The sequence below is a fragment of the Nuphar pumila genome, chromosome 7 (assembly GCF_984573655.1).
Source record: "Nuphar pumila chromosome 7, dmNupPumi1.hap1.1, whole genome shotgun sequence".
NCBI lineage: Eukaryota > Viridiplantae > Streptophyta > Magnoliopsida > Nymphaeales > Nymphaeaceae > Nuphar > Nuphar pumila.
In genome coordinates, this window is record NC_143255.1 from 24,300,406 (window position 1) to 24,313,543 (window position 13,138).

Consider the following 13,138-nt stretch of genomic DNA (forward strand, 5'->3'; position numbering starts at 1 on the left):
TCAGGTCAGGCGCATAAAACTTTGACCAAACCCAACCCAAACTAATTTGGGTTCAGGTATGCCTGGAAATTGTAGATCATATAAGTTAACGGGTTTGGGTGTGTATCGAGTACCGTATAATCAGGTTGGGTCTTCAATAAACCTGATTTTATCAGTTCTGGTCATAACAGGTTCGGGATTCAGCTCTGGTCGGTATTCCAGATCCTCATTTTTTGTACTGTATTCATGATTGTCATGTATATTTTGAATTTTGTTTCATCCTTACCTCATTGGATATTATTCGAATCTGGACTTGGATTTGGATCCCTTCAAAGGGAAAGTAGCTTAGCTTGGATGAAGGTGTGGAAAACCTATTCACTCACCAGCATTTTAGGAATGTGGTTGGTTTCCCTTCTTCTATCTTATGATCTTATTATCATTTTATTAAATTTTTTCCTTCGCTCAAGAGAGAGAGAGAGAGAGTACCATCAAAGTGATGGTTCGGTTGAGAAATCAATATCTAGAGCTGGACCAACCATACAACATTTAATAGGTAATTATGAATAGTGAAACAAGTTTGTATTATGAATCCAGTACATGATTTTAGAGAAACAAATTTCCAAAATAATTTAAATTTATTGCAATTTATTGGCACTTACAAGGTTGTTGTAACACAACAAAGACATTGTATAGCAAGCCAATTTATTCAGTTACCGTCGGCATGTTATTACATAGAAACGTCCCGTTTACCTTATACGGGGGACCTTAATAACTGTCCCATCCCTCTTGCTAACCCAAACCCTTACCCTTTTGCAGTCAATTTCTTGAGTTACTATTGAGCCTTCTTTAACAATAATGGCCTTCACATTAGGGTTCTCCCTCTCAATGGTGGTTGCTGCAATTTGCCCATACTTACCCAACAATTCTGGCCAAGAGCTCTTACCTGCAACAAAATTGTTTCATCTCCCTCGCATTAGCATCACATGGTCCAGCAGAAAAGCAGCAAAATAATGAAATAATACAATTGCTAGTTACTGTAAAGCCATACAACTGCACTGAAATTGGGGCAGTCCAAATCTGCCCCACAAAGACCCTAGACTTGCTGAAATGACCCAATCAAGATCTAGGCACGGCGGGCAGCTCTAGGATAGATGTTTGATATAGAGGGCTCCTTGTATTACGTCTTCTAGGAATTGATTACTCATCAATTCTTTTCATGTTTTTTCTAAACAAAGAAGGGTAATAAAATGTTTTGCTCTATTACTAATGCAATTCTTGATTCTATGATACCATATAGGGTGTTCTTTTCCATACATGGCTTGGGTCAGGGTCAGGGTCTGGGGCCGGGCCAGGGCAAGTAGTTAGCAAAGCATTTGCCCGAGCAGTGGGGTGGTTTAGATACAGCTGGAAAATGAACGAAGAACAAAATGAAGACTCACCTACATGACATGAGTAACTTACAATTTACAGAACAAACCTTTTCGTTCTGATGCAATACACCTATATATGTGACATGAATAATATATGGTCATCAATCCATACCTTCGCAAATGTCTGCCATTTCTCTCTTTGAAGACGTTCACTTACGGTTATAGCAAGCCATTGTTACGGGCCTTACCTACAAAGACGGCTAGCAGAAGGCCTTGAACGACACAGTCCATGTCTGAGTCTGACCCAAAATTATTCATAATACAACTACACCTGGTCGGTATTCCAGATCCTCATTTTTTGTCCTTTTTTTGTACTGTATTCATGATTGTCATGTATATTTTGAATTTTGTTTCAGCCTTACCTCATTGGATATTATTCGAATCTGGACTTGGATTCGGATCCCTTTAAAGGGAAAGTAGCTTTCGCTTGGATGAAGGTGCAGAAAACCTATTCACTCACCAGCATTTTAGGAATGTGGTTGGTTTCCCTTCTTCTATCTTATGATCTTATTATCCTTTTATTAAATTTTTTCCTTCACTCAAGAGAGAGAGAGAGAGAGAGAGTACCATCAAAGGGAAGGTTCGGTTGAGAAATCAATATCTAAAGAGCTGGACCAACCATACAACATTTAATAGGTAATTATGAATAGTGAAACAAGTTTGTATTATGAATCCAGTACATGATTTTAGAGAAACAAATTTCCAAAATAATTTTAATTTATTGCAATTTATTGGCACTCACAAGGTTGTTGTAACACAACCATGACATTGTATAGCAAGCCAATTTATTCAGTTACCGTCGGCATGTTATTACATAGAAACCTCCCGTTTACCCTATACGGGGGACCTGAATAACTGTCCCATCCCTCTTGCTAACCCAAACCCATACCCTATCGCAGCGAAAATTTTCAATTACACTTGTACCTTCTTCAACAATATTGGCCTTCACATTAGGGTTCTCCCTCTCAATGGTGGTTGCTGCAATTTGCCCATACTTACCCAACAATTCTGGCCAAGAGCTCTTACCTGCAACAAAATTGTTTCATCTCCCTCGCATTAGCATCACATGGTCCAGCAGAAAAGCAGCAAAACAATGAAATAATACAATTGCTAGTTACTGTAAAGCCATACAACTGCACTGAAATTGGGGCAGTCCAAATCTGCCCCACAAAGACCCTAGACTTGCTGAAATGACCCAATCAAGATCTAGGCACGGCGGGCAGCTCTAGGATAGATGTTTGATATAGAGGGCTCCTTGTATTACGTCTTCTAGGAATTGATTACTCATCAATTCTTTTCATGTTTTTTCTAAACAAAGAAGGGTAATAAAATGTTTTGCTCTATTACTAATGCAATTCTTGATTCTATGATACCATATAGGGTGTTCTTTTCCATACATTTATATATATATATATATATATATCAAAAGGTGGCTACCGTAATTCATAAAAGGTTTTGTCCAACGTCCCAAGTAGCTGCCACGTGGTGTGAGTTTGGGTCCCATTCTCTCCAGGTGGCAGCCACATGGCTTGGGTCAGGGTCAGGGGCCGGGCCAGGGCAAGTAGTTAGCAAAGCATTTGCCCGAGCAGTGGGGTGGTTTAGATACAGCTGGAAAATGAACGAAGAACAAAATGAAGACTCACCATGTCACCTACATGACATGAATAACTTACAATTTACAGAACAAACCTTTTCGTTCTGATGCAATACACCTATATATGTGACATGAATAATATATGGTCATCAAGCCATACCTTTGCAAAAGGATGCCATCTCTCTCTCTCTCTCTCTCTCTCTCTCTCTCTCTCTCTCTCTCTCTCTTTGAAGACTTTCACTTACGGTTATAGCAAGCCATTGGTAGTGGGTATTTATAGATTTGGCTTGATAGTTATCCTTACCTTTCCTAAGGTGGCGAATGCCTTGTTGGAGTGGTTTTCTTAAATATATATCTTCAAAAAAGTATGCCTTGTTTGAATGTTGACTATGGTTTCCGTACGGTTCCAAACTTCGTGAAGGATTTTGTGGTCTTGCTCTCTCCTTATGCTTCCATTACGAAGGATGGATACGTCGGTTTGATCCCATGGCTGAAGTTTCTAACCAGCTGGCCATCTTAATTGAACGTTGACGATATTGCTCCAACCAATTCATACCTCTCTCTGTCTCTAATTGAAAAGGGTGCTGTGCATGTGTTGGACATTTACAGATTTGGTTTGATAAAGAGCACTGGGTTTTCCTCCCTCTGCTGGCGCTCCTTTTTAATTGGAACTTGACCATATTGGCTTATGGTTTACGCCTCTTCACGAGAGCTGATCTAGTAAGATGTCAAAATACTTTTATTTGAAAATCATGATTTTTGTGAAAGAAAAACACGATCAAAAGGTAATTCCTACCAAATTGACCTTTTTTTTTTTTTTTGAAAGAAAGGTAATTTCATTAAAGTATTAAGAAGAATTGAAGTAATATAACGTTTCAGCAAGTGATGAGATATCACTTGCTGAAATAAATTTATCAAAAAATTACATACCTGCAATGAAGGCAGTATCAAACCATCCAGCCAGTTAGAATACTTGGGTTTGAAAGATGACCCTGTTGGTTCTTGGAGGAGAGCGCCCCTACAAACATCCGGTTATCTTGCATATCCCTGCTGCTCCGGAACACCAAAACCAGCAGAGCAGCAGAGAGCCATATCCTACCGAAGAAAGCGCCAGCAGAAAAAAGTCTACAATAGACACCCGACCAGACACCATTACTGTATACATTGAGGTAGAGAATCCTGGCTCCCAGGAGGACAAGGCGTAACAGGTTACATGAGCCCCCTGATACAACTGCCCCCTTGCCAGTAGAACCTCCTCCAATCTGAACACTTTTGAGCCAAGCACAAAATTTCAAGAATTTGAATGAGAATTTTTGTAAACAATACAAAAATTTCTATTCCCTGCGTTATTGGCATGTGTGAGTGATTGTCTTAAACTAGTGTTTTCAGCTTAACTTTGATACAGTGACAATTAGAGGCTAACTGATAAATAAATTAAGAAAGTTGATCAGTCAGTAATTAAATTAAGCTATTAATTTCTTTGATTAAATAAATTAAGTGGGTGGCTAATTACCTTTGAAAAATCATACCTAACTATGCGAGTTAAAAAAACCATAGTCATTAGAAAACTTTAGCTAAGTATGAAATAAATAAAAAAATTAATTATTCTCTTGTGTGGAAAATTAAATTGATGTCTAACCGTCAATATTGGTGATGTTCGCTAATTAGGATTTATTAGTATATAATTATTAGACATTAAGCATTTATTCACTAATTGTAATTAATTAGTGGCGGGTCGCTAATTAACAAGCAAATAATGTAAATTATACTTAAAGTATTAAGTGAATTTTTAAATTTTGACTTATAAATATAATTATTTTTAAATGAGACCTAAGATGCAGATGATTAACAGATTCCAAAAAAATTGAATATTCTTGTGGATTTAGACCCACATCGGTTTGGTTTGGACTCAACTGGTTGAAAAATCCAAAAGGGGAACAAAGGAGAATTCAAACTTTTTATAGGAGGGAGTGGGCTCACTTCACCCCATCTCCTCGTAGGGTTTGAAAGCCTAAGAGGAAAGGTCGTGTGACCCATATGGGCTCTCTTTTGAGGAAAGATCAAAATAGAGCTTTTCAAAAAGAGGAGTTTCACCTCTACTTTTTTGTTTTTTTGCTATTCTAGTGAAAGCATGGGAGACATGCTTGTAAAGGGAGAGAGGTGGCTGGAGGCTGACCAATCTCAATCCTCCATCAACCCTACATCTTTATCTATTCCCCCCCCCCCCCCATTTCATTTCTTATAAATCATGTTTAACACAATTCACTTTTTGTGAGGTGTCTCCTCCGTCCTCTTCTCTACCTTCTAAACTCTTCACAAGTTGTTCTGGTTTGGTGTGAGGACTCTTCACAAGTTTGTTGAAGCCACATCTCCATCGACTCTAGTGTAGGGAGGAGAGTTCTTTGAACTCCTCTCTACACTATGTTGGTAGAGGAAAAAAGAACTCTTTGCATTTTTTTTCTTTTGTTTGACAATGGAAGGTCTAAAATACCACTTTAATCTAGAGATGTGGGTGGCATGATGTGTTTTATGTTGAGACTCCTGCGTTTTTATTTACTTAACCAAAAGCATGTCGATATTCTTGTCTCAGCCATTTGTTCTCTTTTGTAGGCATGTTGTATTTTATTTCATTTTAAGACATTGTAATCTAAGTGTGTTGATTTATTTTTTTTCAGTTTGTTTGTCAACCATGGGTTATTACAAACATGCTGGATTTTTTTTTTTACTCCAAGCGCATGTTTTTGGCAACCATGATGTGTTTCTTTGTTTTCCATAACCAAAGCGTCATGATTTTGATATTTAAACATCATTTTGCAATCATGTATCCTACTTTATTTTGTTCTAATAACATGTTGTATCAAGTTCTTGGCATTTTAGTGATGTTGAATATTGTTTTGTGTCTCATGTTATTATTATTTTTAGTCCATTAGTTGTTGTGTGTTGACCATGGTCTGAACCCACATGAGTTTTTAGACCATGGCCTGAACAAAAGTTTGGTAATGCATCTGCATATGCAGACTGCATAGGCGCAAGTCTGCATACTAGTTTTATAAAAAAATAGTTTGGCAATGCATCTGCATATGGTAGCCAGCGCCATATGCAGACTTCATTTTATAGGCTGACTACTTAGGTGCAAGTCTGCATACTAGTTTATAACAAAAAAGGTTGACAATGCATCTGCATATGGTAGCCAATGCCATAAAACACAGACTGCATAGTCACAAGTCTTCATGCTAGTTTATAAAAAAAAAAAACAGTTTGGCAATGCATTTGCACAAGTTGAGTAGGTGAAGAAAAGAACTATACCAAAAATAAGTACAAAGAGAAACTGGCATATCAGTTGAGATTGTGTTCTTACCTGCACCGGCATTGTCGAAGACGACAATGGTTCTAGTGGGAGAGAATATCCCGGATTGAGCCTTCAGAATGGGGCACATGCAGTGTGGAGATCTAATGAGTGGAAAATGCATCAAGTATAGGAACGTGTGGTATGTGTTTGCTTGATTGGTGATGTGCGATGGTAGCATGACACATAGAAGGCACTGGTATCGTTGTTAATGCATCATTGTATGACGGCACATATGTGAAGCGTTGTTTGGTTAAACAATGTCAGCGGATTAGAGGATGTTGCCTTTGGGAGATTTGTTTAAGGACTTCTCGGCTTGCAGGAGTTTTCCTTGCGTAGTTGTTGAACGCACCAGGGTGCATGTGGGTTAGAGATAATTCCTCTAAGAATAACCTTAAATGGTTTTGTGCCTCTTTTCAGAAGTGATAACAGCTATAGGATAGCTATACACTAAGTGGCATGAACAATATACAATACGCATTTGGAGATGCACTTGATCAGCTTCCGCTAGGTAGCACATGAAAAAGTGTTGGTACGCGGCCTTTGGCTGTTAGGCTGGCCAGATTGGGCAGTTTGGTGCATCACGAGTTTGTGAAGCATTATATGCTCATGATGAATTAGTTGCAAGTGAACGACTGAAAGACTTGCGACGGTAAGGCAGAACTATCGTGTTGCACTGGATTATTAAAGAAATAGTTATGTGATAGATTATTGAAGAAATAGGCCCGCACGAGCAGATGAAGCTGGCGAAGGTGTTTCTGCACAAGACGGCTAAGAGGATGAAGAAGTGGCCAGATAAGCACCACCGACCTATTGGGTTCTGTGTTGAGGACCAAGTATTGGTGAAACTCTACCTGAATCACACAGGCATCTTCCGTGGAAGGTACCGTGGACTGATCAGGAAGTACGAGGAACCATTCACCATAACCAAGAAAGTGAGCAACCTAGTGTACAAGTTGGACCTGCCCTCAAACTTCAAGGTGCACCCGGTGTTCCACGTGTGCAACCTTAAACCGTTCCATGCGGATGAGGGGGATCCGGAACGTAGCTTGACACAACGCGCTCCTATTCTGTTGAAGGTCCCGATAGCACAACGAGCTGAGAAGCGTCTCAACAAGATCCTTCACCACAAGGACAATTACTTGGGCGAAGAAAAGAAGTATCTAGTGCAGTGGGAGGAGACAATGAAGTCGGCGTGGTTGCCAACATTCTAGATAAAGAGTCACTACCCAACCGAAGTCAGCGCATACCATGAAACAGATGGCACCAAGGGCAGCACATGATTTGAAGGGGGGAGCCTGTTCCCCTACGACCTACTTTGTACAGTTGTGTCCAGAGTATGTTTTGCTTTGGTTGAGTTTTGATGTAAGTGTCGAGTCACTTGTAACTTTCTCAAGGCCACCCTTGCATTTTGGTTTAGGTTGATAAATACCCTGAAGGGTCAGCCTGTAGATTTGAATTGTAAAGAGCCCTCAGGCAAAATTGTGAATGAATGCAAATGCGAAGAGCTTTCTTTTGTTCACCCTCGTTGTGATTGCTTTTGAGTGATTGTGATTTCTCTCCCTCTCTATTCTGTCACTCTCTTGCACTCTCAGTTATCAAAGCTTCTGCAGCGGCAAGCAATCGATCAAAAGGCTTGTGACAATAAGGAATGACCGTTGCGCCACACTGGCCTACTGAAGAACTAGGCCTGTGACAAAGGGTGCATTGTGTCAAACCAGGTCACTCAAGGTTGAACCCAATATGAAATATCCAGCATGAGCCCAAGCCCAACACCATGTAGTTTAGTTCATTTAACTCAATTACCAGCCTTAGTGAGGGTAGAAATACCCGGATCTGTTCTGGGTCAGCAGAGGGACCAATGGAGTTGTACAGGACTTTTGGTAAGAAGGTTGGCATCTCAACCTGGAGCCAACCCTGACTCAAAATGCACAAATGCAACTACGGGAATTGATGGAGATGCTTGTTGGTGTGCAACTCAAATAGAGGATGGCATCTGCTGGAAGCACTCTAAGGACGAGGAGTTCTTTGTCACTTCATGCTACGGATCCAACTGCACACCATCGATGTAGTGGCTGCCGAATCGGGTGTTTCATGGAGGACCGCCACCATAAAGTTCGGCTTTTGATTGGCTCTTGATTCACGAAAAAGTTAAAACAAAACATAACTTAAAGCAAATGGGGTTCCAATTGGCAAGCCAATGCAGGCTTGATGATGTAAGTTAGGATATGCATGTTTTGAGCAAGGCACCTAAGCTCAAATTGCAATTCGAGCAAGAGCTGGGCAAGTTATAACCCATTATTGAAAGGACCAGGCTTGTGCAAGCTTATGACCACTAAACCAAATCTTAGCTTATGTTTACTAACTTGACCTGCTCTTAATCTTGAAAAAAGGTTAGGCCAACTGGGTTTGGTATTTGTTTAGGTATCTTAAGAGTGCATTTAAATAAGATGTTGGTTAAAGGAATTAAAGAACAAATACTAATCCTCGTTAACAATTCTTAGAAAATAAAGACAACAGAAATACAAGTAATGTGTGAGTTCAGGCTCGACTTTAATCAAGCTGGCACTTGAAAGCCGATCGGTTAACCTACCCCATGTTGACCTCTAGGTACGAAATCGAGGATTAATTAAGATGTAGGAAGTAGGGATGTAAGCAGGTTGGATCTTACCAGACCCCATTTTGAAACAAGCCTTAAAGTTAGACCTAAACATAACCCAATCAAATGAGGGTCCGGTATGACTGTTATTTGTGGACCCAATCTAATTCTAAAAATTATATCTCAAATCCAATTAATCATTTCAAGTTGAAATAAAAATGAAAACTGACCATACAGTACAAGCAAATGACACATTTCCTGAAATGCTCATTATTTTTGAAAATCCGCCTCAATTCCAAATTTGCAAATGCTTAAATTTTTTAGGACATTTTTACCTTTCACACTAACGAACTTTCTGAAGTTTGCGCACTAACATGTGAATATCCTTAAGTAATGTTTGTAAAGGAGGTGAAGAAATTCACATATATGTAGTACACCATTCATGAGCTATCATATGAGTCTCATTTAAGTAAATGATCGTCAAGGAGGTTTGCAAATGTGTGAAAAAATTTACATATATACATATATACATATATATATATATATATAAATATATATAGTATGACATTCGCAAGCTGCCATGCGAATCTTCTTTAAGTAATTGATCATCAAAGAGGTTTACAAATGTGTGGAGAAATTTGCATATATATAGTATGACATTTGTGAGCTACCATGCGAAACTCCTTTAGATAACTAATTGTCATGGAGGTCCACAAATATGTGTGGAAATTCACACACACACACACACACACACACACACACACACACACATATATATATATATATATATATATATATATAGTACGACATTCACGCGCTACCATGTGGATCTCATTTAAGTAACCATGCCAATACATTTGCGGACCTCCTTGATGATCTGTTACTTAAAAGGATATTCGAATGGTAGCTCATGAATTTCAAACTATATATATGTGAATTTTCTCACACATTTGGAAACCTCCTTGATGATCCTTTACTTAAAGGGCATTCACATGGTAGCTTGCAAATGTTGTACTATATATGTGTGAATATTTTCACATATTTGCAGACCTTCTTAATGATCAGTTACTTAAAAGAGATTCACATGGTAGATCGCGAATGTCGTACTATATATATGTGAATGTCCACACACATTTGCAGACCTCTTTAACGTTCAATTACAAAAATGAGATTCACATGACAGCTAGCAAATGTTGAACTATATATATATGAATTTTTTCACACATCTGCAGACCTCTTTACAATCATATGAAGAAAATTATTAGGACACATATAATATCAATTTAAATATCAAACATAATCAGATCATGTTGTCATAATTGGATTCAACCTATAAAATAAATCCTGAATCACGTAGGAGCTGATATCTCTAAAACAAGGCATCCCTACATCGAAAACATAAATCACAAACTAGGATTTATTTTTTATTTTGTCTCCGTCATGTATATTTACATCAGATCTGATCTGAATCTCAGGCTGAGTTTATAAAAGAAATTTAAAATAAAGCACAAAACAAAAACCACGTGAACCGATTTTCTCGAAAAAGACTCCCATAAACCCAAATTGAGCTAGTCCAAATGAATCAATTTATGTATTGGTTTTCATCCATATCAAATCATTTCAGACTTAATATAAATATTAATGAACTCAGGCTAAACAAAAGATATAATACAAATAACACATAAATAAGAACACATAAGCCATTTTCTCTATCACATATTGAAATTTGCATAAATTAAACTATATGCAATGCAACCCTATTCTAAGCAGAAAAGTAACTCTTATTTCAAATTATTACATTTGAGGTTACATTGAATTGAAAAAAAATAAAAAAATAAAAGCTAAGTCTTCTTCTTGAATGTTTCTGCAAAACTAGAAAATAAGGTTAGCACAAAAATGTAGGTTTTTCTGAATTTATCCAAAAATATGGGAAATTATCGGATATTATTCAGATATAAACCCAAATTCATACCCCCTTTGATATAAACATGATAAATAATGAATAAATTTAGAAAATAAACTTGAAAATTCGAAATTAGGGTCAAAATAACCAAAATACCCCTCATGACCTTGAAATCAGGGTTTTCTGAAAGGATTTTTGTAAATTTTGGAATTTTGAAAATCAAATGAAATAAATCAAACATAATATGATGAAATATGATGATATGCATGAAATTTTGGAGAATTAGAAATTAAAATTTCGAAATTTAGGTCAAAATGACCAAAATATCCCCGATAACAAGACTATGGCCTTGAAACCAGGGTTTTCTGAAATAAAATTTGCAAAATTGAAAAATATGAAATGCAAATGAGATTGAAATTAACCCTAATATGATTATACATGCTTATGTACATGATAAAATCCCTAAAATGGCAAAAATATCATAAAATATCAAATTTTGATGAAAATCAGGATTTCGGCATCGTGGCGACCATTGCCACCTTTACGGGAGGGTAGCAACGGCTGCTAAACCGTATAAATGAGGCAGAGAACATCAAGATATTCAGAAAATATGAAAACCTATTCAAGAAATTATAACAAGAATTTTAAATAGTGAGATGTTCTAAAGACTCAGAAAGAACCATATTTTTGAGTAACTTACGAGATGATTCAACAAAATCTGGAAACAAGAAAGTTATATACCCACGTCTTAACTTTCTACAAAAATAAACCAATCACAATTACAAGCAGGGAATAAGAAAATATCCAATAAATATAGAATACTGTCTAGGAGTGTTTTGTACAGGACAAGACACAAATAGGTTTTATTTGTCTGAGACTTAACAATAACTTTTGAGGACTTAGGTGGATGAATCATGCAAAGGCTTCAACAATAATATTGTAGGTATGAGTCTTAGATTTCCAACAAGCTAAAGAACTTCTGAATCTGACCAGTATCCAGGTCAATATGATCAATTTACTAGAGTCATGTTTGACAACCCGAGTAAGAAAGAAAACATGTTTCTTGAAAGAAATTGAGTGTAAGCAACCCACAACTAGCAGGATTATAAAACAAACTTTGAGAACATCCAATAACATAAAAATCTCAAAACATTCATTCAATCAATCATAAACAAGTTTTTTGAAGATTACAATCATCAAGAGCAGTAATAAAACATCACAAAAATAATGAAACTCAAAAAAATGCTAAACATGAGAAAAACAAGAGTAGAGTTTGTTTATCTCCTTTGCAGTTGCGAAATGAACACAAACTTGGCTTCAATGGTAGACCACGATCAACCTGATGTCTCCAACATCTCAAACACCAGTACCAAGGTTTCCAAACCTTGATCACACGATCAACAACACCCTCACACGCATATCCGTACAAGGTTTTGCATCACCTTCTTCCTTGATGCCATCATCAAGAAACTTGTCCAAGACTTTAGTAGATTAACTGAGTTGAACTAACCCAAATGGTAAACAACAAACTTGTAGAGAAGGATCTTAGCTTTCCAACAAGCTAAAGATCATAAATTTTGAACCATTATCTAAGGAGAATGCATAAACCCACTTTTTAAAAAATCTGCAACTTACATCTCACTAAAATTTTATGATCTAAAAAATATATATATATTTATTGTAAGAACAGAATCCAATGTCGATCTTTGTCAATTTGGTCATGTTAAACATATCTACATTATCAGATTAAGCCAAAACAACATGCACTTTTAATTTTTTAGGTCAACTGCATGTGTGGTGTGTGCGTGCACATGCATGTGTGAAACCAATTCCTAACCATCCGTTCTAATGCTACGACCCTTACTAGGGGTGGACATCGGGCTGGCCCGGCCCAGGCTCATTTAGAGATCAGACTTCTGGCTTTTCAGTGCAGCCTAACCCGGAGATGGCCCAACTCATTTACTAACAGGCCGCGTTCTTAACAGGCTTGGGTCTGAAGAGCTGCCCATGACCCAGCCTATTGGCCCAATTGGCCAATGTAAAGCGGGCCGGCCTGGACCAAACACATTTCTCAGTTATTTTTTTAATAACAATATAATCTGGATCGTCCAACTGTGGACAATTGGATGGTCTATGTGGACCATCAACTTATCCACAGTTGGACGATCCAGATTTTATTGCCATAAAACTCTCTCGCTCTCTAAAGTTTACCTACATCCTAGTTTACATCCTAGTTTACCTACATCTTTGAGTAAGTTCAAAGTGTATTTCCTCTGTGACAGAAAGA

General features: G+C 37.5%; 1 protein-coding gene across 1 annotated transcript; it reads right to left on the reverse strand.

Annotated features, from left to right (window-relative positions):
* Positions 1-1,990: 1,990 nt before the first annotated feature.
* Positions 1,991-3,246, reverse strand: LOC149831558 (inhibitor of trypsin and hageman factor-like). The gene is made up of 2 exons (XM_090013961.1): positions 3,164-3,246; positions 1,991-2,435 (listed from the first exon to the last, which is right to left on the reverse strand). The coding sequence occupies exons 1-2, from the start codon at positions 3,180-3,182 to the stop codon at positions 2,239-2,241; spliced, it is 216 nt and encodes a 71-aa protein (XP_089870087.1). The 5' UTR covers positions 3,183-3,246; the 3' UTR covers positions 1,991-2,238.
* Between the last annotated feature and the right edge of the window lie 9,892 nt (positions 3,247-13,138).